General features: G+C 42.9%; 1 protein-coding gene across 1 annotated transcript in view; it reads right to left on the bottom strand.

The window, feature by feature from the left end:
• Positions 1-274: 274 nt before the first annotated feature.
• PIWIL4 (piwi like RNA-mediated gene silencing 4) overlaps positions 275-27,998 on the bottom strand; it is a 35,874-nt gene continuing 8,150 nt past the window's right edge. The window contains exons 5-19 of the mRNA XM_015823780.1: positions 25,831-25,911; positions 23,135-23,332; positions 21,744-21,855; positions 20,448-20,571; positions 19,115-19,232; positions 16,759-16,870; positions 14,794-14,978; positions 12,176-12,248; positions 8,937-9,137; positions 7,873-7,976; positions 7,406-7,476; positions 5,341-5,494; positions 3,530-3,655; positions 2,541-2,688; positions 275-391 (exon numbers count right to left, since the gene is read on the bottom strand). Of these exons, the coding sequence (XP_015679266.1) occupies positions 275-391; positions 2,541-2,688; positions 3,530-3,655; positions 5,341-5,494; positions 7,406-7,476; positions 7,873-7,976; positions 8,937-9,137; positions 12,176-12,248; positions 14,794-14,978; positions 16,759-16,870; positions 19,115-19,232; positions 20,448-20,571; positions 21,744-21,855; positions 23,135-23,332; positions 25,831-25,911 (1,924 nt within the window). The remainder of the gene's footprint in view (positions 392-2,540; positions 2,689-3,529; positions 3,656-5,340; positions 5,495-7,405; positions 7,477-7,872; positions 7,977-8,936; positions 9,138-12,175; positions 12,249-14,793; positions 14,979-16,758; positions 16,871-19,114; positions 19,233-20,447; positions 20,572-21,743; positions 21,856-23,134; positions 23,333-25,830; positions 25,912-27,998) is intronic.

Here is a 27,998-nt window from a genome sequence, read left to right as displayed (position 1 = left end):
TTCTAAAATATTTTCTTCTAAGACAGTTGCACAGTCTTAAATATTCGGTTGCAAGAATAAACAACACCTTGAAATCAAGGAGATTTTCACACAAAGAATTGTCATTAAAAACATACAACAAACCAGCATGTTTTCACTCCAAGGTTACTGATGTGGAGGCAAGGAAATGCTACACCTTCCTCTTCCTGGAACCGAAGCAGCCACAGAAAGTCAAGACAGTGCTTTCCTTTAAAAACCAAAAATCTTTCTCCCAGCCACTCCTTCTGTAGCATCTTCACAAATAGAAAAGCTTGTCTGCAAGTTCCAGGCTTGGCTCTCTATGGATGCTCTGGCTGACCAAAAACGTCAGCTTGTTGGCATATTGACAAGGTGCTGGCACTCTGATTAGCCCCTAGGAAGGGAGAAGAAAAAAAAAAGGAGATGGGGATGCCACTAGCTTCTACTGCCACCTACGGCCAAAAGGGAAAAGTTGTTTCTGGAATCTTGTTAAAAAAACAACAAAACAAGAGTCCCTAAAACAGGGGTAGGTAACCTTGGCTCTTTTATGACTCGTGGACTTCAACTCCCAGAATTCCTGAGCCAATATGGCTCAGCTTGGAAACCTCTCCCTTTCCCCTCAGCATGGCTGGCTCAGGAATTCTGGGAGTTGAAGTCCACGAGTCATAAAAGAGCCAAGGTTGCCTACCCCTGCCCTAAAACACCCTCCAGTCAATGATATTCAGCAGTTAGTCCAGTTCCAGATGGAGATTACAAGCAGAAGGTGAGTATCGTCTTGGGCTGGGCACTTACCACTTGAAAACCCAGAGGAAGGCAGGGCTGCATTTTTCAAATTTTAGAATATTTCACATTTTTCTAGCTGAGTGCTCTAGAAAGGGTTATTTCTAGCAACTATTTCAACTGGTGGAATAGGAGAGGCAGCACATTGGGCTAGCCCGGGGGGTAGGCAACCTTGGCTCTTTTATGACTCGTGGACTTCAACTCCCAGAATTCCTGAGCCAGCCATGCTGAGGGGAAAGGGAGAGGTTTCTTAGCTGAGCCATGCTGACTCAGGAATTCTGGGAGTTGAAGTCCACGAGTCATAAAAGAGCCAAGGTTGCCTACCCCTGGGTTAGACCTCCGCCAGCTGCCTTCCAATCCACTGGTCAGTGGGGGCTTAGAGCACGCAGTTCCCTTAAACAACTAACTAGCCTGGCTGCTTTCCTGAAGTACCTCATTCTGAGAGGGTCTTCAGAACAGGCAGCTATGTAAGCCAGTGCAAATAGGCAACTCTGAGGACCAAGGACAAAATCCCAGGACCAAGGTCCAGAGGCACGCCTTGCCTTCAGAAGTTGTGGGTGCCCCATTGCTGGAGGCTTTTAAGAAGAGACTGGACAGCCAAGTGTCTGAAATGGTACAGCAGTGGTTCTCAACCTTTTTAATGCCGCGACCCCCAACTGGTCGTAAGTCGAGGACTAAACCGGTCGTAAGTCGAGGACTAAACCGGTCGTAAGTCGAGGACTAAACCGGTCGTAAGTCGAGGACTACCCAACCGGTCCTAAGTCGAGGACTTTCCCTGCCCGGGAGCGCTGCGTATGCGTGGTTTCGCCCCCTGCACCGGCCAAGGCGTAGCTGGCAAGTGGCAGAGACGGAGCAGGCCGACCACCAGCTGGCCCAGCTCAAGGGAGGTAAGGCACCCGCCGGAAAAGGGGAAAAAAATGGCGGACAGCCTTGCTTGGCGACCCCTGTGAAATGGTCGATCGACCCCAAATGGGGTCGTGACCCATAGGTTGAGAACCGCTGTGGTAGAGGGTCTCCTGCTCGAGCAGAGGGTTGGACTAGAAGATCTCCAAAGTCCCTTCCAGCTCTGTTATTCTATTTTCCTCAGAGTGATGTCTTGCATGACCAGCTGCTTAGATGGCTGAGGAGTGAATGGTGGTGCTACCACATATGAATGGATGCCAAGGAAAATGGAGGGATCAGGAGGAACAGAGATGTTCTCTCTCTCACTCCAGAGATTTTGGGCTACAACTTCCGGCATTCTCGGTGAGTAAGCTATGCTGGCTGGAGTGACTGGAAGTTTAAGTCTACCGCAACTGGAAAGTGCCATTTAGAAGAGATTACTTCTTTCCTAACTTCATCAGGAGTGATGGGAAGGACAGTCTCTAGGTCAGTGGTTCTCAACCTTTTTAATGCCGCGACCCCAACCGGTCGTAAGTTGAGGACTAAACCGGTCGTAAGTCGAGGACTAAACCGGTCGTAAGTCGAGGACTACCCAACCGGTCGTAAGTCTAGGACTTTCCCTGCCCGGGAGCGCCGCGCATGCGTGGTTCCACCCCCTGCGCCGGCCGAGGCGTAGCTGGCAAGCGGCAGAGACGGAGCAGGCTGACCACCAGCTGGCCCAGCCCAAGGGAGGTAAGGCACCTGCCGGAAAAGGGAAAAAAAAATGGCGGACAGCCTTGCTTGGCGACCCCCGTGAAATGGTCGATCGACCCCAAATGGGGTCCCAACCCACAGGTTGAGAACCACTGCTCTAGGTAGACAGCATCAGGAATGCTACTTACTGGCCAATTATAGTAGAGGTGACACATCTTAAAAGTGAGCCGCTGCATATGGTCCGGCTTTAACTTGTTGTCGTCATAAATCACGTTGTAGTACGTGGGATTGACCGTCCCTTGGCGTGCAAGTTGGCTAATCAAGAAAAAGTCGTACCTGTTGGACAAAGGCAGAATCAAGTAGTGGGAAAAATGTCGTGGAGCACGAGCTGATTAACAGCGACAATAAAGACAACAACTCATTGAGAGGTGGATTTCTTAGATTTCTTTCCTGCCTTCCTAATCGTTAAATTAATCCTAATGTTCATTGGAGATTAACTGCAACTAAAGTAAAAAAACAAGTTTTTTTTTTAAAAAAACTTAAAAATGAATTCTTTAAGTCACTGGTATGTATAACTCAGTGTAAAGGAGTTTGGGTTCTATTTATATTATGTATCTTTATTAGGATACAAGGTAAAGGTGGTGCTCATCTCCGTTACTTGGCTGAGGAAGTCGGCATTGTCCAAAGACAATTTCCGTGGTCATGTGGCCAGCACGGCTATACACCAAAAGGTGCACTGAACACTGTTACCTTCCCACCGAAGTGGTACCTATTAATCTACTCGCATTTGCATGCTTTTGAACAGGTGCTCACCCCGTTGTAGGATGCTCAGCTCTCAAACCCGAGCTGTCAGCTCACCAGCTGACAAGCTCAGCGTCTTTAACAACTGAGCCACTGCATCCCATTATATTAGGATAAGCAAATGTTAAATTTAGGAGGATTGATTGCATGTCCTTGATGTATACCAAGCAGCGCTTCACACCCCTATTTTCTTTCTTTAAAATCGTCCAACGTCTCAAAATAATCAAAATTTCAGCCCAACCGGCTATAGTGTTATATCACCAACCACGCTCCTTTGTAAAAAGAGAAGTTTGCCTCCTCCAACTGTAAAAGATTTCTTTATCATTTTGATATATATAAAGATAAAAATGCATATATTGTGACAATATATACTTGCCAGTTAGGGTGGGTGGCTTCTGTATCAATAACAGTTCCAACAGGGGGATTCTTCAGGCCTCCGCTAGACTCCACAAAGAAGCGAGAGAGGCATTTCTTCTTCACAATGATCAATGTCATCTTGGGCCTTCCAGATATTAAAAGTAAAAAAGAAAAGAAACAGAATGAAAAGCAACGCATTTCTTGGTTGATCATTGATTATTTCCACTCTGAAATGAAAGATGCTGTAGATATAATCCGGCTCCCAACAATTATTATTTCATAGTATTTTATTCAGAGATGATGGCTAAAATGTTCAGAATAACAGAGTTGGAAAGGACCTTGGAGGTCTTCTAGTCCAACTCCTGCTCAGGCAGGAAACCCTATAGCAGTGATGGCAAACCTTTTAGAGACCGAGTGCCCAAACTGCAACCCAAAACCCACTTATGTATCGTCGGGTGCTGGGTGGGTGTGGCCCATTGGCTGGGTGTGGCCAATTGGTGTGTGGCCCATTGGGTGGGCGTGGCTGCAGTGGTAACGGCAGACTGGGTGGGACTAAAAAGTTCAGTCAATCAATTCCAACTTTGCAAGATTTTTTTTCCCGCGAGAAGTTGAAATTGACTGATTGATTGAACCTTTTTTTTTTTTTGCACATGGCAGCAGAGGCCTAAAGCAAAAAGGTTTTATAAAACCCAGCTGAAGGCCTAGGACTGGGGCGACGGCGCGCGTGTCCACAGAGAGGGCTCTGAGTGCCGCCTCTGGCACCCGTGCCATAGGTTCGCCACCACTGCCCTATAGCATTTCAGACAAATGGTTGCCCAATCTCTTCTTAAAATATTCCAGTGTTGGGAGCACCCACAACTTCTGGAGACAAGTCGTTCCACTGATCAATTGTTCTCACTGTCAGGAAATTTCTGCTTAGTTCTAGGTTGGTTGTCTCCTTGATTAGTTTTCACCCATTACTTCTTGTCCTGCCTTCAGGTGCTTTGGAGAATAGGGTGACCCCCTGTTTTTTAGGGCAGCCTCTCAAATACTGCAACACTGCTATCATGTCACCCCTAGTCTTTCTTTTTATTAAATTAGTTATATCCAATTCCAGCATCTATTGTTTATATATTTTAGCCTCCAGTCCCCTAATCATCTTTGTCACTCTTCTCTGTGCTCTTTCTAGAGTCTCAACATCTTTTTTGCATCGTGGTGACCAAAACTGGATGCAGTATTCCAAGTGTGGCCTTATCAAGGCAGTATAGAGTGGTATTAATACTTCACATGATCTTGATGTTATCCTTCTGTTAATGCAGCCTAAGACTGCATATATTTTTTTTGGCAGCTGCAGCACACTGCTGGCTCATATTTAAATGATTGTCGACTAGGATGCCTAGATCCCTCTCACAATCACTTGTATTCCCAGAGAGGAAACTAATGTGAATGTAATGCTGCCCAGTGTCCTGACTATAATTACTGAACAGAAACGCCAGCACCCAAATTTTCCCTGCATGAATTCCTCTAATAGGAGTGTGTATGTGTGAGTGTGTGTGGAGAGAGAGAGAGAGAGAGAGAGAGAGAGAGAGAGAGAGAGAGAGAGAGAGAGAGAGAGAGAGAGAGAGAGAGAGAGAGAGAGAGAGAGAGAGAGAGAGAGAGAGAGAGAGAGAGAGAGAGAGAGAGAATTCATTTAGAAGAGGGAAGAATTTGCAGATGCTCCTAAATCATGGAGCACCCTGAAACCTCTCCAATTCTTTTATCTTCAGAGTTTGGGGAGTGGGCCATTTGCACAGGGATGGAACAGCATGGGGAAAATTGACTGTCTTGATATATTGTATAAGAAATATTTACCTGCCCCCGGCACTGTATTCATCAAGGACACTTAGTAACTGAGGGACTTCATAATCCATCACCAGCTTCAACTGCCCATCTCCGACACCATCCCGGTATATGATTATCCGTGCAGGTGGATGTCCATTATATTTCTGCCAATTGTTTATGGCACCTGTAGAATTGAAAGAAGGAGAAACAAAAGTAGACTGGATTCGGGTAACTAACGGAGGGAAGGAAGCTAGCCGCAAGGTATCCCTTACTATTCTAGGTGAGTTAATTTTCAGGAGCAACTTCTAGATAAATGAACGCAGTGCAAATGTTTTACACCTGTCCACATTTTTAAAAAACTTGTTTGAAGAAGTTATATTACTATGCTGAATATAGTTCGGGGCAATACTAGATTATTTCTGTTGTATCATCTTTACTGAAAAATGATCCAGTATTGTTCCCAACAAACAAATTACTCTACAGGTAGTCCTCGGCTTATGGCCACAACTGAGCCCAACATTTCTGTTGCTAAGCAAGACAGTGGTTAAGTGAGTTTTGCTCCATTTTACGACATTTGTTGCCTCGGTTGTTAAGTGAATCTCTGCAGTTGTTAAGTTAGTAACACGGCTGTTAAAAGAATCTGGCTTCCCCATTGACTTTGCTTGGCAGAAGGTCGCCAAAGGTGATCACATGACCCCCAGGGACGCTGCAACTGTCATAAATATGAGTCAGTTGCCGAACATCTGAATTTTGATCATGTGACCGCGGGGATGCTGCAATCATAAAAGTGAAAAACAATCATAAGTTACTTTTTTCAGTGCCGTTGTCATTTCAAACAGTCACTAAGTGAACGATTTTAAGTCGAGGACTACTTGTAATCGTCTTCCCAAAGGAAAAAGAAAAACTAGCACTATTTTGAAAAAAAAAACCTTACTTTTTTCCAGGCAGGTAAAGTTTTACAGGTAGTCCTCGACTTACAACCACAATTGAGATCAAAATTTCGGTTGCTAAGCAAGGCGGTTGTGAAGTGAGTCGTGCCCGATTTTACAGCCTTTTTGCCACATTTGCTAAATGACCAGTGTGCGGTTGTTAAGTGAACTCACATATTAAGTGAATCTGGCTCCCTCCCCACTGACTCTGTTTGTTGGAAGCCAGCTGGGAAGGTTGCAAATGGGAAACAGCAACTGTCGCGTATACATGCCAGTTGCCAAGCCGCCAAATTTTGATCATGTGATGTGCTGCAATGGCCCTAAGTTGTGACTTTTTTGCAGGGTCGAAGTAACTTTGAACAGTCACTGAACAAAACGGTTTTAAGCTGAAGACTAACTCTAATGGTACAGCATACAGGTAGTCCTCGACTTACGACCACAATTGAGATCAGAGTTTCAGTTACGAAGTGAGACATCTGTTAAGTGGATTTTGCCCCATTTTACGACCTCTCTTGCCCTAGGGCAGTGGTTCTCAACCTGTGGGTCGGGACCCCATTTGGGGTCGATCGACCATTTCATGGGGGTCGCCAAACAAGGCTGTCCGCCATTTTTTTGGTCCGCCATTTTTTTCCCCTTTTCCGGCGGGTGCCTTACCTCCCTTGAGCTGGGCCAGCTGGTGGTCGGCCTGCTCCGTCTCTGCCGCTTGCCAGCTACGCCTCGGCCGGCGCAGGGGACGGAACCACGCATGCGCAGCGCTCCCGGGCAGGGAAAGTCCTCGACTTACGACCGGTTGGGTAGTCCTCGACTTACGACTGGTTTAGTCCTCGACTTACAACCGGTTTAGTCCTCGACTTACTACCGGTTTAGTCCTCAACATACGACCGGTTGGGGTCGCGGCATTAAAAAGGTTGAGAACCACTGCCCTAGGGGTTTTAAGTGAATCGCTGCAGTTGTTAAGTTAGTGGCACAGTTGTTAAGTGAATCTGGCGAAAGGGAATCACATGGCCCCAGGACAGTGCAACCGTCACAAATATAAACCCGTTGCCAAGTGTCTGAATTTTGATCACGGGACCTCAGGGATGCTACAACGGTCCTAAGGGTGAAAAACGGTCCTAAGACACTTTTTTCAATACTGGTGTAACTTTGGACAGTAGGCTACTCTTTACCTTCCATGCAGATCCTTAAGCAATCTGCCATACTGGTTCCTGCACACTGCAAAACGCAACGCGAATACCACCTGCATGGAAGATTATGTCAATCAGTTACAAAGCTCTCGGCATAGTTTAAAGACTAACACAGGTCCAGGAATGGGGAACTTCTCTTCCAGATGTTACTGAACTACTGAAGAGTGCAGTGGCTCACGAGGTTAGGGCGCAGGGCTGACAACTGGCAGGCTTGTGTTCAAGAGCCGATTGCTGCTGCAGGACTGGTTGAGCGCCCGTCACAAGGTCCGACTCCTGCTGACCCAGCAGTTTGAAAGCGGGTGAATGCGAACAGATAGATGGGTACCACTTCAGTGGGCAACTTAACAGGGAGCCCCCAACTGGGTATCCACAACTGTGATGTCACCATTACCCTCGGCATGGAGCTGCCGTGGCAACATCTGAAACTTGCTGGAAATAAAGAATCTTACTTAGTAATTGAGGCATTCAGGCTGGCCACAAATCCAACAACTGAATTTCCTTTGTTCATGGTGTCTTTGTTGACATCAATGCCGACGACCATGAGAGACTTTAACTGTCAAAGAAATGACAACTGAATTAGAGGATAAATCAAAACCTGAGGTTTCTATGGAGATTTAACACTAGTAATAATAATAATAATAATAATAACAACAACAATAATAATAAATAAATAATAAAGTTGGAAGGGACCTTGGAGGTCATCTAGTCCAACCCTCTGCTCAGGCAGGAAACCCTATACCATTTCAGACAAATGGCTGTCCAGTTTCTTCTTAAAAACTTCCAGTGTTGGAGCATTCACCACTTCTGGAGGCAGGTTGTTCCACTGGTTAATTGTTCTAACTGTCAGGAAGTTAATTGTTCTAACTGTCAGGAAGTTAATTGTTCTAACTGTCAGGAAGTTAATTGTTCTAACTGTCAGGAGCAGGGGGTTGGACTCGATGACCTCCCTTCCAACTTTTTTTTATTTTTATTTTTATTTTTATTTTATTTATTATTATTATTATTATTATTATTATTATTATTATTATTATTATCATCATCATCATCATCATCATCATCATCATCATCATCATCATCATCATCATCATTATTATTATTATTATTATTATTATAAATGTCTAATAGCATATGTTAGATTTTCAGTCATCCGAGTCATGGTGGTCCCATAGGTGCTTTTTCAAAAGGCAACTGGACTTCATTTTTCCTTGAAGATGTTTCGCTTCTCATCCAAAAAGCTTCTTCAGTTCCGAAGAAGCTGAACTGAAGAAGAACTGAAGAAGCTTCTTGGATGAAAAGTGAAATGTCTTCAAGGAAGCACAAAGTCCAGTTGCCCTTTAAAAAAGCCCCCTTTGGGACAGAGTGGGGAGGGGATTTAGTTCCTGCTGTTAGATAAGCTGAAATCAGAAATCATTGCGATTGACTGCAAGTCATTTCAGGCTTGATCAGAAATCTTAATCTTACTTCTGTCCCCGGTATGGTCAACGTCTAACTTTATACAGAAAGAATTACTTACTGGTATCTCAACCGCCCAGAGCTCCCCTCCAAGCTTACAGATGATCTGCATAGCAATTTTTGTAGCCACACTCATCATCATGCCTTGTTTAGACAATGTGCGGACGAGCACACACTGGCTAGGGATAGGCTGGTGAAGACTCAGGAACTTCTTCACAGAATCGTAACAATCCTTTTTGTTGGAAGACAATACACATAATACCTAGAAACAGAAACAAGAGAAGCAGAACCGTTCAAGGAGGGAAGACGTATCCCTACCCCAGTGATGGCGAACCTTTTAGAGACTGAGTGCCCAAACTGCAACCCAAAACCCACTTATGCATCGTCGGGTGCCAGGTGGGTGTGGCCCATTGGCTGGGTGTGGCCAATTGGGTGGGTGTGGCCCATTGGGTGGGGGTGGCTGCAGTGGTAACGACAGACTGGGTGGGACTAAAAAGTTCAATCAATCAATTCCAACTTTGCAAGATCTTTTTTTTCCCCGCGAGAAGTTGAAATTGACTGATTGAACCTTTTTTTTTTTTTTGCACCCGGCGGCGGAGGCCTAAAGCGAAAAGGTTTTATAAAACCCAGCTGAAGGCCTAGGACTGGGGCGACGGCGCACGTGCCCACAGAGAGGGCTCTGAGTGCCGCCTCTGGCACCCGGGCCATAGGTTCGCCACCACTGCCCTACCCATTTGTGGAGATAACTGTTCCCTACAATGCTGTCTTTTCCGCTCTCACAGCTGTCATGAGCCATGATTCAGATTCAGACTCTGTCGGCCTCAGCTGAGACTGTGGATTGTCAGCCTCAGGAATCTTTCAAGACATGATTCCTCTGAGGAGGCTCATCACCTATAAGCATCTCCAGATCCTGGAGCAGTCAGATGATGAGGCATGACTCCCAAGTCCCAGGTCTCGATATATATATACAGTGGCAAGCATAGCATCGTCATTCAATAAGACTCCTCACTGTGGTGAGACCTCATTAATTGCAGCCAGCTGTCTGAGAGAGATTTATGTAGCTCAGTGTTTCTCAACCTTGACCATTTTAAGGCATGTGGACTTCAACTCCCAGAATTCCACAGCCAGCGTTGCTGGCTGTGGAATTCTGGGAGTTGAAGTCCACATGCCTTAAAATGGTCAAGGTTGAGAAACACTGATGTAGCTGCTTTGGGTTCAGCAGCTCAGTATTCCAGCTCCTGGCTATTGTTCCTGCTTCCTGTTTGTGATTCTTTGACCTGCTGATTACCTGATTTGGCATTCTGGGACTCCAGGAATTTATTTGGATGCTCTCTTGCTTCTTGAACTGCAATCAGCACTTTTCAGACAAGCCCTCTCTACTAGGTATTTGAAATAACAATCCTGTCCGCTGTTGTCTGTCTGAATTGTAATAAATACTTCAACCCCTTAAAAACTGTCTCTGCCTGGGTATAGTTGCAACCTTGAAACAGGACAGCAGCTATGCTATCTAGCTTTTTCTTTTTCTTTTAGTGTGTTGTGTGTAATGTGTTGTTGTGGCCATAAAATTACTTTCCCAAAAATCCGGATATGTTTCTTTTAAGTCTGCAACCCTCAGAACTAGCAAATCACTGAACATTTTTCATCTCCTAATCACAGACTCTGAAGAAAGATGGAGAAACAACACCTAAAGTTACAAACGCAAAAATTATATAGCATAGTTTCTGGTGTGTGATACCCAGAAATTCAACTTTCTGTTGAGGTCTCCATTTGTATCTACTGGCCTTTTGTATTACAGCCCTCGATTGACAACCTTTTGTGACCATTCCAAGTTACAAGGGTACTGAAAAAAAGTGACTTATCATTTTTTCACAGCCATGGCAGCTTCCTCGTGGTCGCCTGATCCAAATTTGGATGCTTGGCAACCGACCTGTATTTATGAGGGTTGAAAATATCCCAGGGTCATGCGATCAACTTTGGCAACGTTCCGACAAAGTGAAGTCAATGGGGAAGCCAAATTCATTTAACATGTTACTAACTTAACAACTGCAGTGATTCACTTAACAACTGTGGCAACAAAGGTTGTAAAATGGGGCAAAACTCACTTAACAACCGCACTGCTTAGCAACAGAAATTTTGGGCTCAATTATGGTCATGAGTTGAGGACTTCCTGTCTCTAACTTGAAATTTTTTTTAGATTACATCACATTTTAAAAATTGGAAATGTTGTAAAGGAAAACATTAGCTTCCAACATCATTATTACATGCAGAAATGTCTCCAAAGTCTTAGACATCCTTTAAATAATAAAACAACAGACCACCGCAACTCAGATTTTAAATGGAAGTGATTCCTACCTGCATAGAAAAAAATACTGAAATGCAAACCGGGTAGAGCAGGGGTGTCAAACTCAATGTCACTGAGGGCTGCATCAGCATTGCGGTTGCCCTCAGGGGGCCGGGTGGGTGTGGCCAGAGTGGGTGCAGCCTACTGGGTGGGCGTGGATGGAGTGGGTGTGGCCTACTGGGTGGGTGTGGCCAGCTCTACATCATTCGCGTCAAGGGTGCCTGTGGGGGCCTGGGCAGGAGTGGGACAGATCTGAGGGTCTCTGGCAGAAGGGGGTGGGACCGGGGCAAGTGCCAAGGCATGGTCCACTGGGGCAAGTGCCAAGATGGCCACCACAAAATTGTACATTGGCTCCTGGCTGGCCTGGGCCAGGGCCAAGGCAGCGGGGGCCGTTCCCTCACTGTTTCCAGGAGGGCTTCGTGGGCCACATGAAACTTTGCGGGCCGCATCTGGCCCCCGGGCCTTGTGTTTGACATGTCTGGGGTAGAGTCAGTAGAGAAATATTCAGGCACAGGAAGAAAATATGGGGGCCAGGAGCAACCACATTAGACTGCCTTCTAATATGCATGTTTTATGGCTGACCACATGTGTCAAGATAGCCTTTTTCTAAGAGATCTTGCTTTTAAACGTTTCAAATCATTCTACCATTCCAAATAGAATTGGTTCACTTATAAACTATTTAAACTACTTCTTCCAACTCTGATTCTATTCCTTTGGACTTCAGCGTATTCTGGAAATAAAAGAAGCTTCCATACCAGGCTACAGGGACAGCTGTCGACATACAAAATTGAATCATTACCATGGAAAAATTAAGTTACTATTTTGGCCAATTGTATTGTTTCTTCTGGGAAGACCATCCTTCAAGAGTTTCCTTCTAGAGACCTAGATAATCAGCAATTATCTTTTTCTCCACTGAATACACTTCAAAAGCAATTTTTTTTGCAATTCAGTATGCATACCAGCTGTAGCTCAGGATTCACATGCTGTTGTAGGACTTTCACAAACGACATAGGGCCCTCTTTTATTGGCACCCTGCAGACCAAAATGAGAACATATTAGAAAACATCACCCTTCTGACAACTTATGACAGCATATTTTTCAGTACACTAATTGCTTCTTAAAGATACGATGCCAAATGTAAAGTTCATCACCATCCTATCCATATAGTCAACATCTTTGCAGATTATTAGTAACCTATATTTACTTTCTTGGGAGGAAAACATGATCTATAGCAGTGTTCCTCAACCTTGGCAACTCTAAGACATGTGGACTTGAACTCCCAGAATTCCTTAGCCAGCATACCTGTTAGGGAATTCTGGGAGTTGAAGTCCACATGTTAGAGTTGCCAAGGCTGAGAAACACTGGTCTATAGTGATGTAATTCATAGAAACAGATAACATGCATGGGACCAGCTAAATTGTCATAAATTAGAGTACTTTGCTTGTCCAAGCTGAATTAGGATTTTCCATTAAGCCTGGTTTTTAAAGCAATGTGATTTTCAGATAAGGATAATTTTACATAAAGGACATTTCATGTCTTCTGAAGACTTTTTTTTATTTTCCCTGGCTTTTTAATTGGTTTGTAATTGTATTTGTTTGTAAAAGGCTGCTGTGCTGCTGTCTAGTTTACAGTATGTCATGTTTTTATTTATTGATCCAATTTATATGGCCACCTATAACTGAACAAATAACTCTGAGCAGCAAACAGAATTAAAATAAAATAAAAACAATTCTAGACATTATAAAAGTTAAAATACACAGTAGCCAAGTAATCATTTTGTATTTTACTTAATTTCACCTATATGTTTTTATTTAGAATGTATTTTGCGTATGTTCTATATGGACCAACCAGAAAGTTTCAGCTATGGGCCAAAAGAGGAGGGGTTAAAAGGAAAGAGAGAGAGATTACAAGTGAGTAAAACTATTTGCTCATTTCTTTTTAAAATTTAATTTACTCTTGAAATAACATGCTTAAGACCATGTTAAATATACAAATGTCAGTCTAAAGCAGGGGTGTCAAACTGCCGGCCCGCGGGCCGGATGCGTCATGCCAAAACCGCGCCCACCCCATTGCCGACAATGGAAAAAAGTCGCGATACGTCGTGACATGTCATGTGACATTGTGAGTTTGACACCTCTGGTCTAAAGCATCTGCCTTTGGTGACCAGTCATGAATTTCACTGATAAATGCAAATTCCAGCTGGAGCCAGGACAACTGATTTCCATGTTAACTTTCCAGCCCCAACAAAGAGGAAGTCTTCTAAGAATCAGAGGGAACTTAAGCATGATTGGACTTCCTCAATTGGTGAAGCTGGTCCAAGCAATGACAGTTGTGCAAGATGGCAGCTGGGATACACCAAAAGGTTTGGAGTTTCAATAATGTAGCTATGACTGCCATCTTGATTTTTATGAGGGTCCTTCTTTCTGCAGACCCTTCACTCATGTTGTGCCAACGCAGCATGAGGGCTCTTAAGTAATAGATAGATAAGATAGATAACCTTTATTGTCATTTTTTACTGTGGGCACAATGCCACACATTAAAAATGAAAGTTAGTTGCTTGCTCTCAAAGTGTACACATACAGAGCACACATTTAAACATACTATATACAACGTATGTATAGACCTACATCCTTACATCTAAGCAACATATAAATATTAATCACTGTCCATCTTGAATGCATAACGGAAGGAGGAAGCTTTAGAGTTCACGAGGTTAATACTGTATGGAACAAAACTGTTGACTGAATTGGGATGTTCCGTTTCGGATACCACGAAGCCTCCTCCCGGAAGGTAACAAGGAAAACAGGTCGGGAAGAGGGTGTGTAGTGTCCCAGACAATCTTGCGGACCCTGCTCAAGCAACGCTTATATGCTATGTCCTGGATGGAAGGGAGGGAACTGCCAATGATCTTCAGCCACCCTCGCCACTCTCTGCACCGCAGTGATGCTTCTAAACCAGACTGTGATGCTGTATGACAGGAGGCTCTCGATCGTCCCCCTGTAGAAAGTGGTCAGGACAGGGGAAGGAAGATGTGCTTTTCTCATGCGACACAGAAAATGCAGGCGCTGCTGTGCCTGCTCCACCAGTGTCTCACTGTTGAGCGACAAGCTAGCCTACTTGTTAACTGCACACCCAGGAATTTGATGCTGGTAACCATCTCCAGAGGTGAATCATTAATGCACAGAGAAGTGTGCCTGTGCCTGCCTTTTCTGAAATCGACAATGATCTCTTTGGTTTTTCCAGTGTTTAAAACTAGGCTGTTTTCCTTACACCAGTTCACCAAATCCTCAACCTCCTTGCGGTAAGCACCCTCATTGTCATCATGAACAAGCAGCAGCAGCCAAAAATAATGTGGCTGGTTAAATGTGGTGGGTCATCCTGCCATACTGGAACAACAAAGCCAGGCCCCTTTAACCAGTGTACAGCCAAAAGCAAGCAAACAGCCAATCCTGCTTCTCCTAAAATTTACCAAAATGTCTATCTTATTTAGAATCCTAGGTTTAAAATGCTTGATAAGTCCACATTAAAAAGGTCAATTAAAACGCCTTGAAAGAACGAAGAATTCAACATAGCTCACATTCTGGGATATTGAACATGAAAATTCATGGGACTTCCTACTCTTCTCAAGCAGTTCACAAAATTATGGATCAGATCTGTGTGGTTGTAACTACACAGGATGAGCCATCTCTCCAGACGAGTCTCGCTGATTATTTTCATATTGCGCAAATCCCTGAACCAGTCCCCAGGGTTCACTGGAGAACACTGCAGGAAAAAAAAAAGGAACAAAAAGGTACAAAGACATCAGTAACTGAAAAGAAGCTCTCAAAAGAAAAGGACAGATAAATGCCATTTCCAAGACCTTTGTAGGAAGTATGTTCTGCATATAACATTGCATGATCCATAAAAACAAAGTTCTGGGAACTTAAAGAATAGCAGTAACTCAGAGAGAGAGAGGAAAAGGGGAGGAATTTTACTTTTCAACAAGAAAAATAGAGAAAAAGTATTACAGGCAATCATCAATTTACAACCTTCATTCAGTAATTGTTCAAAATAACAATGGTACTGAAAAAAAATGATTGATGACCATTTTTCACATTTAGGACTGTTGCAGCATTCCCGTGTTCACAAGAAGAAAATTCAGATGCTTGGCAAGTAATAATAATCTATATAAATAAAAATGTAAATGTTCATTTGTTCAAAATCTTAAATCTCCGAAAGTTCTTCACCGATTGCTTTGAAATTTTGACACAACGTTGCATTCGAATAGGCGCGTGTTTTTATATACCTATATTTTATAGATGTCACACCTGTGACAGGTAAAAACATGCTTTTTTGAAAAACAGCACCATCTGTTGGACGTAAAAGCAACACACGCTACAATTTTACCATTCCATTTCAATGTTTCCGATTGCATTGTTAAATTAAATTTTCATAGATTTCGATTTATTTTCATTTTGATTTAATTATTTCTTGTGACACTGTGTTGGAAGTGATGCACAGACAATGGAACAACAAAAAATATTGTATACCCACAAGCACTGTGAAATTAAACATATTAGAAACGTGCGCTTTCTCTTTTCTTTCTTTTCCATTTAACCAGACTGAGCCACAGCAACGCATGGCCGGGTAGAGCTAGTAATAATAATAAAGTTGGAAGGGACCTTGGAGGTCATCTAGTCCAACCCCTGTTCTGGTTGCAACCCCCTGGTTATGACGGTTGCAGTGTCCCGGTGTCATGTGATCACCTTTTGTGACCATCTGGCAAACCAAGTCAATGGGGAAGCCAGATTCACTTCACAACGGTGTTACTAACCTAACAACTGCAGTGATTTATTTAACAACTGTGGCGAGAGAGGTTGCAAAATGGGGGGGAAACTCACTTAACGACTGTCTCGCCTAGCAACTGAAATTTTGGGCTTTAATTGTGGTCATAAGTCAAGGACCACCTATACACCACCTCAACGGCTGAGCCCTATTCTATCTCACTAACAAAGCCAGAAGTGATTCTGTCCTTATAATTTTAATGCGGGATACATTCAGGAAAGTGAGGGGGGGGGCCTCCTACTTTCTCACCAAGTGCCTTAAATACTAAATGAATACTTTACAGGTTTCCCACCGGTTCTTCTGATAAGGAATTTCACACAGCCTTTTCACAGAAGACCCTTTTCTCTGTGGTTCCCTCTCTCTGCAATATCAGGTGAGATCCGCCCGCACCCGAAAACACGGCTCTGCTGATTGGCTCAGAGGCCGGATGGGAGCGTTCCCCGTTGCAGGTGGTTCGCAAACTAAGACGATCCCACCTCCACCTTGTTTGCATGGTAGTTTCTAGTTTACCCATTTTTGTTTATTTTTTAATGCTTGATATTTGAATGTTTTTAGCGATTTCGTATTTTTCATATTCTCACTTTTACGGTGTCGAAAACCTCCCAGAGTTGCTCGACAGTGAGACGAGAGGCATATAAATTTAATAAATAAATACACGCGAGGAGGCAGCCAGCATTCAACAAGACAAAGTAAAATGGATACTAAGCCTGTTACTTACTGCCTCATTCTGCATGAGGATTTTCTCCGGGGAGACCACACGTCCAGTCAAGGATGCCTGGCATCCAATCTGCAACCCCCAGTTTTCTAATTCGAAGCGAGCGTCTTTATTTCTGAAAGAAAATGGCAGCCCTCAAATCAATTGAATCAAGAAGCCTTTGTATACTTTCCAATTATACTGATCATCAAGCAAAACCTGACCCCTTTCATCTTTAGTGAGACTTATCAGAAGAACACAGCAAGATTTTATTTTATGACATTCAAGCACTCCACTGGGAATTGAACACATGGACCACTGACTATATATACACATATTTCTGGAAAGAATATATGGGATATATCTAAATAGTATATATAGTCCATCTTCCCTTAAGCTCTCAGAGAAAGAGAAAGAGATACAGACATTACATTATACCAGGGGTGGGCAACTATGCTGGGTTAGGAATTCTGGGAGTTGAAGTCCACAGATTGTAGAATTGCCATTGTTGCCCACCCCTGCATTATGCCATGTTCCTACATACAAGCCTTCTCAGATTCCCCATTTTAATGCACTAAGGGTTTGGTGGGAACCATGACATCAAATAATGATGATGGTGGTGATGATGATGATGATGATGATGATGATGATAATACATGCAGCGACATGACAAAGTAGCAACAACGGTACATTGGAAGATCTGCAAGAAAGATCATTTGCCTGCAAGCAAGAACTAGTGGGACCATAAAATAGAGAAAGTCATAGAAAATGAAAATGTTACATTGCTCTGGGACTTTAGAATTCAAACAGACAAGCCCCTGCCACATAACACCCCAGACTTAACAATTGTCGATAAGAAAGACAAAAAAGTCTGGATAGTGGATATGGTAATGCCCGGAGACAGCAGAATAGATGAGAAAGAACTGGAGAAGATAACAAAATACAAAGACCTACAAATAGAAATAGAAAGACTGTGACAAAGGCAAGCAAGGGTAGTACCAATACAAATACCGGTAGGTGCCTTGGGTGCAATCCCAAAACAACTGGAGCACCTCTTGGACACCCTTGGCATTGACAAATTCGCTATCAGTCAATTGCAAAAGGCGGCTTTACTAGGAACAGCTTCCATCCTGCAATGATATCTGTAATACCATCAATTCAAACATCGACATCTGCCTATCCCAGGTCCTTGGTAAGGACTTGATAGGTAGACAAAAATGCCAAATCCCATCTGAACATCTGGACAACTGTGCAAATAATAACAATAATAATGATGATGATGATGATGATGATGATGATGATGATGATGATGATGATGATAAAGTTGGAAGGGACCTTGGACGTCTTCAAGTTCAACCCCCTGCTCAGGCAGGAAACCCTATACCATTTCAGAAAAATGGCTGTCCAGTCTCTTCTTAAAAACTTCCAGTGTTGGAGCATTCACTGCTTCTGGAGGCAGGTTGTTCCACTGGTTAATTGTTCTAACTGTCAGGAAATTTCTCCTTAGTTCTAGGTTGCTTCTCTCTTTGGTTAGTTTCCATCCATTGCTTCTTGTCCTGCCTTCGGGTGCTTTGGAGAATAGCTTGACTCCCTCTTATTTATGGCAGCCCCTGAGATATTGGAACACTGCTATCATGTCACACCTAGTTCTTCTCTTCATTAAATTAGACATACCCAATTCCAGCAACCGTTCCTTATATGCCCCCTACATAAAGACATTTCTGGAGAGTATTTTTCAGTTCTGAAGGAGTTCCTCTGAAACTATTCATTTGTGTTTCAGAGTAGCCCTTGTGTCTGAAAACTGATGATACTTTAACTCCATCTAGTGGTTAAAAATAAAGAAGCAAATCTGTAGAAACTGCGTGAACTGAATCTTGAATTCAGTGAGACTTAACTTCGCAGGAGACATGAGTGATTTTGCTCCATCATAAATACAATTGTTGAGGTTGAGTGCTGATTTGTTTTAAACATCAAGTCAACTGTTATGTCAGTTCAAGCAGGCTATAACCATGATTCTTTCCTGCAATGTGTTCCCTGTTCTTATATTAACTTAACATACTTGTAAATCATTTCCCCATCTGGATCCCTTCCAGGACCACAAACAGGAAGTGAGAGGCTGCAGTAGGCCTTGGAAAGCAAGCCATACTGTTCTACAATCAGTAATGGTCAAATTTATCATTGCCAGGGATCATTCAGATAGATATGCAAATTGCAATAGAATGGAGACACCTTGTTTTATATCTTGATGCCCCCTCTTAAATATCCAATTACCCTAATATAATGAGCAAAAAAACCCAAAATATGGAATATATAAAGAATTTATGGAGCCTGCTCATCACGGTCAGATGCTTGACACCAACCAATCTTGATAGAACATTACCTCTGAATATTGTCAGCAAGTCTAGACAGCTGTTGATGTCTCTGCTGTGGGGGCAAGTGAGTGTGTTGAGCGAGATCTCTCATCAAGCGAAAGTCTGAAGTTGCATGTCTGCTAAGCCCTAACGTAAAAAAATGGGGAATACTTTTACTAAGCTCTAAATCAGCATGCGGCACACAGGATCAAAAGAACGGCGAAAACCAAGAATCAGAGATATTATGTCATTACAGTCCAAACTGATGAACCAGAGGTCTTCCCACTTCAAGCTTAGCTTTCAGTATTTATTTTTTATAGCTCCCCAGCCAGAGGATGTAAGGAGATAAAAGGCGAAGCCCAACTCCTGATGCCAATCCAAAAATGCTTTGCTACAGCCTTCCTCCAGGAATTTTATGGGTGTCTCCTATACAAGTATTAACCAGATCTGATTTTTAAAATCAGGTGCATGCTGTAACGTAGCTGAGGTCTTCTCCCTTCATCTGAGAGCTCAGGCCCAGATGACTCCTCCATAGCATCTTCCCAGTCACACATGAGCAAGGCTCTTAATTCTAATGTCACAGCAAGCACTTGTACACCTGGCCAATCCCTTACTCCTCAAAGCTCATTTGAGGGCTCACATGGTCATAGATCAGTGTTTCTCAACCTTGACAATTTTAAGGCATGTGGACTTCAACTCCCAGAATTCCACAGCCAGCATTGCTGGCTGTGGAATTCTGGGAGTTGAAGTCCACATGCCTTAAAATTGTCAAGGTTGAGAAACACTGTCATAGATGCTGGAACAAGAGATCTCCTGATTAGAGGTCTAATACTGCTTGTAAGTCACCTGCAGGGAACTCTCCAAGGTCCTGATCCTGCTTGGGGATCAGGAGAATATTTCTAGTTTGGGGTTGAAGCTGCTATAATGTTACCTAGTCTGGGTAATAAAATATCTGCAAGAAAAAAAACCAAGCTTACTCATTGGGCACTTTTTGCCAGAAACCAGCATTTAAATGCCTGAAATTGGCAAAAAAATATCAAAAATCACGATCAGGTGACTCTGGGACATTGCAATCAGCCATAAAGGTGAACCGGCTGCCAAGCAACCCAAATGTGATCATGTGCTTTCTCTATAGTCTGTCTATATTCTCATATACGTGTCTCAGGATAATGTTGCCAAATCCAATCTGGGTCGGTCACCGGGACCAGAGGTGACCGACCCAGATTGGATCGTGTCTATATTGTTTTCAAACTTTGATCTGACCAGAAACTTCATCTCTAATTTTTAAATACTGCAGAATTGACTAAAGACAAGCTCAGAATGCTAACGGTTGTTTGAATGAGCCAAATGACATTGGCTTACCTGTCATGTAGCAAAGTTCTGGGATTAGATGCGCCACACGGGGCTCAGCAGAATGGCTGCCTTTACTCTTCAGTTGGCTAACAAGCATTGGTTGATTCAGATCAGTCAAGGTGATATCGTATTGCTGTTGATAGAAATATAAGGTCAGAAGAAAACTAGTCAGCTCCATTCCCAATCCCTGATGCTATAGTTCAGGGGTAGTCAACCTTGGCTCTTTTATGACTCGTGGCTGGCTCAGGAATTCTGGGAGTTGAAGTCCACGAGTCATAAAAGAGCCAAGGTTGACTACCCCTGCTATAGCTCATCAACCTTAGCAACTTTTAAGAGGTCTGGATTTCAATTCCCCAAATTCTGGGAGTCAAAGTCCAGACATTTTTCCCTGTTAACAGAATATGTTGTTTTCCTAAATACTTAATATGTTTCCTAAGTACTTCATATATTGACCTAACTTGATTTCTCCTATATTTCTGTAGCTATTTTCCCGGGTTTTCTAGGCTTGTGCAGTACTCAAGATCTGAACACATAAGCTTGCTTTAAAGTGTGTAAGAGAGCTCCAGAATTACCTGTCTATCTTTAAAGAAACTGTCTTTTCCTACGATAATCTGATTGGCTCTTAGCAATTCAATAATTCTAAGAAAACAATGAATGATTAAAGATTTGGGGAAAAAAAGACGCTAGGAATTCTGAATACAGCTAGTCCTTGATTTACAACAGTTTGTTTAGTGACTGTTCAAAGTTACAACGGCACTGAAAAAATGTGACTTGTGACCATTTTTCACAGTTACGATCTTTGGAGCATCCCCATGATCATGTGATCAAAATTCAAATGCTTGCCAACTGGTTCATATTTATGACGGTTGCAGTGTCCTGAGGTTGTGTGATCACCTTTTGTGACCTTCTGCAAAGCAAAGTCAGTGGGGAAGCCACTTAATAACAACTGTGGCAAGAAAGGTGGCAGAATGGGGCAAAACTCACTTAACACATGCATCATTTAACAACAGAAATGTTGGGCTCAGTTGTGGTCGTAAGTTGAGGACTACCTGTAAACTGTTCCCACTTAAATACAAAGCAATGCATCACCCAATATTTTCTAGATCTGGCATTTTTATCCACCTATCAAGTCCTTCCCAAGGTCCTGAGACAGGCAGATGTTTGATGATCTGCTATCCTTCAGATCTGTTGAATTATAACTCTGAGCTAATGTGACCAGTTTGGGAATGCTAGAAATTACAAGTCAATACCATATTTACAAACATTGGAGCATAGTCTTCATGCAATATCCAGGTTCTCAATTACCTGTTTGTAGTAATCCTCATAAGAGATTTGAGTGCCATCACGTTTCTGGAATGTATCTGTTGGTTTTACAGACCACTCAATATCATCAATACGATATGTTTTGTTGTTGTACCTGAAATGCCAAGTAAAAAAAAAATCTAAATATTCTATGTATTCTCTAACGTGCCCTGAACATAATTCTTTCTTCTACACACCCATAAAAATCAAATGAGTGGTAGGTCGTTAAGTATGATAACATATAGGAGTGTAGACAAAATTCCTGTTCTTTTGTGAAAAAAAAACACGCTGCCACTTTTCAGGGGAGACAGAGTATAATTAGGCATTATAACTATTTTGATTTATGTTTTGTTAATTTGCTGGTCCAGATTTTTTTAAAATAGATTTTTATTTATTAGTCTTGTCATATACTTATGAATAAATTTGGTAAATAAAATGTATATAATTTCCTACTATGAAGTAATTTAAAAATTCTCCTTGTAGATATCAAAGTAGCATTATAAAAGTATTATTTACATTACAAGGGATAAAGCAGCATCACTAAAACAAACTAAAACCAGCCAAGATTTATTTTTTTCCCACTGCAGGAGAAAAACAGTTCTAAAGACAGCAAGAAGAAAAAAATAACGTCTGCGAGTAAAATGGTATAAAAACAGATTTGCCTCTTCCCAACATTACTTCTTAGCTTAGAGTGGTCAGTAAAATTTCTGGATCATTTGCAAAGAGGGTGAAATACTTTTCAAACCCAAATTAGCATTGTTGTAAACATGAGATATAGTTATAATAAGTGGGCTTATGCAAGAAAAGACAATGAGAAAAACAATTTCTGTTCTTAGAATGTGAATTGTAGTACCTTGGTCTAGTTGAAAGAATTTAAAATGCTAGTAAAATAATAAAATTGATGTGATTTGACCAGATTGAGGGGAAAAAATCGATGTATTTGTTGCATATTATATTGTTTATTTGGCAGACATTATTACATTTATATTGTTATTGAATTGAAACGAATGCTGCTTAAGAGATAATTTTATGACTGAAGCAACACATAAACTTAAGAAAGAATCAATCAATCAATCTGGCCATCCAATCAAGTGATTTTGGGTAGCATACAACAAAACATACAAATTAATATTATTGATATTAAAAAAACTTAAAAATTATAAAAAGTACAAAAAACAGAATAAAAAGAAATTAGGCGAAGAAGATTAATTAATTACCCAGAAGCCATCTTAGCATGTCCCCAGATTCCTATGTAGGTAAATTCTAAAAGCTGTAATACAAAACTACTAAATGAATCAAAATTCTCTTAAGTGGATGAAGTTAGCAACTGAAGGGACCATGAAGTTAAATAATGTTTAAAAAGATGTCACGGTTTCCAAAGGGGTAAACTGTACCTTGTAAGAACAATAAGCCCCACCAATTCCTTCTCACAGTTTTCTGCAAAACGTGCCCGGTCTGAATTGTTATACAGATTAGTCATGAACTCCAAAACATTTTCACTGCGAAGGACTTTGTGGCTCACATCTGCACAGAGCATTACTTTGTTCTCAAAGTGCCCAATAGACACGGCAAATCCGGGCCAGAGAGTCAGCCTAAAAAGGGAGGGGAAAAAAAATTCTGAGTTAGTCTATTTACACAGACTCCGAGCAGCAGGGAGAGAACAGAAGAAGACATTCATAGACATGCAAAGCAAAAAAAAGGTTAAGGATGAACTAGAAAAGGGGCCAGTCCCTGAGAAATCACTGAATGGGACTGAATGGGGCACATGAGGTGTTTCTCCTTCCTGACCCTTTTAGTACTAATAAAGAATATTTATAAGTAGGGTTGAAATTAGAGGTCCTTGGTACTCTCTGAGCTTGGTGGTTTTTGTGCAGATTTTTATTACTCAGACTGGCTAATATCAACACTAGTGAGCAGTGGGGTTTACTGTCAGTTTATATTCTAGTTTCTTGCCCCTGTCAGTGTTGGTGGGAGTGATCTTAGAGGTTGTTTGGTTGGGCTGTTTACTGTTGGCTTCTTTGGCAATTTCTTGATTGAGGTATTACTGTCCGAAATGGTATAGGGTTTCCTGCCTGAGCAGGGGGTTGGACTAGATGACCTCCAAGGTCCCTTCCAACTTTATCATCATTATTATTAGGGGCGTCTAGAATCACTCTGAAGCTAGATTTGCATTAAAAAGAATATCATGAAATGTAACATCAACATCACTCTCTCCTTTGAGCACACGAGAATCAAACACAGATGGCAAAAGGAGTTGTGACTTCCTTAATGTAGTGGAGCTGTAACGTAACTCTGACTGCAGGGTTGGGGGAAAAGTCAGGGCCCTCTTTTGGAAGGGGTTTGAAGTGTGAGTTAGATGGCATGGGAAGTGGCGGCTATCTTATTTTGCTCTCATTTGATGGTTTGGAGTTTATGAGGATTGCCTGTTCTGTTTTATAAGAAGAGTTTTACTACGAGCATAGGTTTATAAAGTGCTATGACTCCATTAGACATAGTGGTCCAGGGATAGAGCAAATAAATCAATAAATAAGGGGAGAGAGGAGGATTTGTAGATTATATTATTATTATTATTATTATTATTATTATTATTATTATTATTACTATTATTATGGATCATCGCACAGTCAGCCAGGTTCAGACTGGATTTGGCATTTTATCTACCTATCGAGTCCTTACCAAGGACCTGGGATAGGCAGATGTGGGTGTTTGATGTTATTACAGATATTGTTATTGTTATTATTATTATTATTATTATTATTCCAGTTGGTCACAGTCAGCCAGATCTTTGGACTTGGATATGACATTTTTGTCTACTTATTGCTGCCCAGGCAAGCCAAAAGATTGGAAACCCATGCCCTAAGCCAGTGGTGACGAACCTATGGCACGCGTGTCAGAGGCGGCACTCGGAGCCCTCTCTGTGGGCACACGCGCCATGCCCCGGAGATGGCAACCATCCTCTTCAACCAGCTGCCCGCTAACTTGCCGAGGTCCCACGTGGCCGGATGCATCCCAGCACCCATGCGCTTGCTGGCCTTTGTGTGCGGGGGCCGATGGTGTCAGGCAGCAGACGCCCCGGCCCCAGCCCCTGCCCTGCCTCACCTTACCCCACAGAACCAGCCTCCTGCCCACCGCCCTACCTGCCAGAGACCCCTGGATCTCCCCCAACCCTGCCCAGCCCTCACAGGCATCCCTCCCCAGGAGCAACATCGAGCTGGCCATGCCCACCCTGGCCACGCCCACCCATCTGCCATGACCATTGTAGCCATGCCCACCCGGTGGACCACACCCACCCGACACCCGGCAATACATAAGTGGGTTTGGGGTTGAAGTTTGGGCACTCGGTCTCTAAAAGGTTCCCCATCACTACCCTAAGCAGTTAAGCATATCATGTGGTTCAACTCAGTGTGGTTTACGCACTGAGAAGACTATACTCATTAGTCAAACGATGGATCAAGTAACTTTAGCTAATCTTATGTAAGTACAGGTAGTCCTCAACTTACAACACTTAATTTAGTGATTGTTCAAAGTTAAAACGGCACCGAAAAAAGTGACTTATGGCCATTTTTCACACTTATGACCGTTGCGGCATCCCCATGGTCATGTGATTTACATTTGGATGCTTGACAACTGATCACTTTTATGACAGTCCTGTGGTCATGGGATCCCCATTTGTGACCTTCTGACAAGCGAAGTCAATGGGGAAACCAGATTCACTTAACAACCGTGTTACTAATTTAAGAACTACAGTGATTCACTTAACAAATGTGGCGAGAAAAGTCATAAAATTAGGCAAAACTCACGTAACAAATTTCTCACTTAGCAACATAAATTTGGGACTCAATTGTGGTCATAAGTTGAGGACTACCTATATAGCATCCGGTTCATTTTGGATTACTTCTCATCCATCAACACAGCTTATCTCACAACGTTAGGCTAGGAATAATGTGTGGATAAAATGCCATCAATCAGATGAATGGATAATTCTGAAAAAAAATCTCAACAGATAGTGAATTATTCATGGATAAAACAACTTAATTTGCCACAGAAATATTTAGGCTGCAAACATTTCAAGGTGAGGTAGCCGACTCACTTGTGTTGAGGGATTTCCACTGGATTAGAAGGACTGTAGAAGTTTCGTCCAATCTGATACATTGACAGCTTTTGTAAAACCCTGGTATTAAATGTAAATATATATATATATATATATTGTATTAGTGTACGGCAGCAAACACTGTATCATTGCAGCACTGATAAATTAAAACACGCACATTTTGCAATCTGATCAAGTATTTAAAATAAAACGTTCATCAACGATTCCTCATCAAACCCGACTACTAGAAGGTTTGGCCCATTACTTTTCAATATTTTTATCAATGACTTGGATGAAATGATAGAGAAAATGCAAGCAAGATTCTGTTTTGATAGCCACTCTCAATAAAAACTCTTTTAGTCTTCCTGTGGAGTTGATTTCCTGGTCTGGTCTGATCTGGTAAGGCTGACTTAAATCCTGCAAGTCTGATTATGCAGTACCTCCTCCCACTTCTTATACTTATGAATTAGGGAGGTATCTGTGTGACTCTTTTCTGTCTATAGCAGACTTAACATATGTTTTATCTTGGACACTTGCAAAATGGAACTTGTACATTTCTGTCAAGGTCATCTTCCTTACTATCTATTCAAGTGAGAGTGGGGCAGGCTTTCAATACCAGAGACCTCTCAAAAAGGGGATTTATGATTCCAATCTTCATCCTACAGGCTCTGCTGAAGACTGCTTCCGGTGAAAAATAATCTCCTGATCACAAGTAGAAATCATTCCAATTTCCATTTTAGTGTCTCTAGTTCTAGGTATTGAATCAGAGAATCATAATGATTCTTCTAGCCCAGTGATGGCGAACCTTTTAGAGACCGAGTGCCCAAACTGCAACCCAAAACCCACTTATTTATCGCCGGGTGCCAGGTGGGCGTGGCCCACTGGGTGGACGTGGCTGTAGTGGTCATGGCAGACTGGGTGGGTGTGGCCAAGGTGGGCATGGTCACCTTGATGTTGATCGTGGGGAGGGACGCCTGTGTGGGCCGGGCAGGGTTGGGGGACATCCAGGGGGTCTCTGGCAGGTGGGGCGGTGGGCAGGAGCTTGTCCTGCGGGGTGAGGCGAGATAAGGCGAGGCAGGGCGGGGGTGCCATTGTTGCAGGGCAAGGCGAGGCAGGGGCCGGGGCGGCTGCTGCCTGACACCATCAGCCCCCACACACAGAGGCCAGCGAGCGCATGGGGGCCGACAGTGTCTGTCAGCAGCTCCGCAGCCCGCCGCCAGCAGTTCAGAGAAGCTGCCTCTGAGCTGGACGGACGGCTGACAGCTGAGGAGGTGATGCAGTGGCTTGTGCCCGGGAAAAGGAGAGCATGCGAGGCCAGGAGGGATGAGACGGTGGGGAGGGAAACAAGCCATGCTGGGATGCATCCGGCCACATGGGACCTCGGTGAGTTAGCGGGCGGCTGGTTGAAGAGGGACGGTTGCCATCTCCGGGGCATGGCACGCGTGCCCACAGAGAGGGCTCTGAGTGCCGCCACTGGCACGCATGCCATAGGTTCGCCACCACTGTTCTAGTCCAACCCCTGCCCAAAGCAGGAGTCCTTATACCATCCAGGACAAATGGTTGTCCAATCTTTTCTTGAAAACCTTTAGTGATGGAGCATCCACACCTTCAGGAAGCAAGCTGTTCCAATGGCTGATCAATCTTACTCTCAGGAAATTCCTCATTTCCAGGTTGAATCTCCCTCTGGTGAGCTTCTAACCATTGGTCCTTGTCCTGCTTCAGGTGCTATGGAGAATAAAGAGATGCCCTCTTCTCTGGACAGTCCTTCAAGTATTGGAAAGCTGCTATCATGTCTCCCTGAGTCTTCTTTTCGTTAGACTAAACATGCCTAGTTCCCTGAACCGTACATCGTATGATTTAGCCTCCAGACACCTTATCATCTTTGTTGCTGTTCTCTGCGCCCTTTCTAGGGCCTCAGCATCTTTTTTGAATCATGGTAACCAGAACTGGACACAGCATTCCAAGTGTGGTCACACCAGTACAGTATAAAGCAGTGCTATCACTTCCCAGCATCTTGATGCTGCCTTTCTGTTGATGCAGCCTAGAACTCCATTGGCTTTTCTAGTAGCTGCAGCATACTACTGATTCATACTTAAGCGGTGATGCACAAGGACACCTAAATTTCTCTCACAGTTACTACTGTTGAGCCAGGTACCTCCTATTCTGTA

The sequence above is a fragment of the Protobothrops mucrosquamatus genome, unplaced genomic scaffold, assembly GCF_001527695.2.
Source record: "Protobothrops mucrosquamatus isolate PMUCROS unplaced genomic scaffold, P.Mucros_1.0 scaffold1984, whole genome shotgun sequence".
In the NCBI taxonomy this organism is placed as follows: Eukaryota; Metazoa; Chordata; class Lepidosauria; order Squamata; family Viperidae; genus Protobothrops; species Protobothrops mucrosquamatus.
This window is presented reverse-complemented; position numbering and strand designations above follow the sequence as displayed.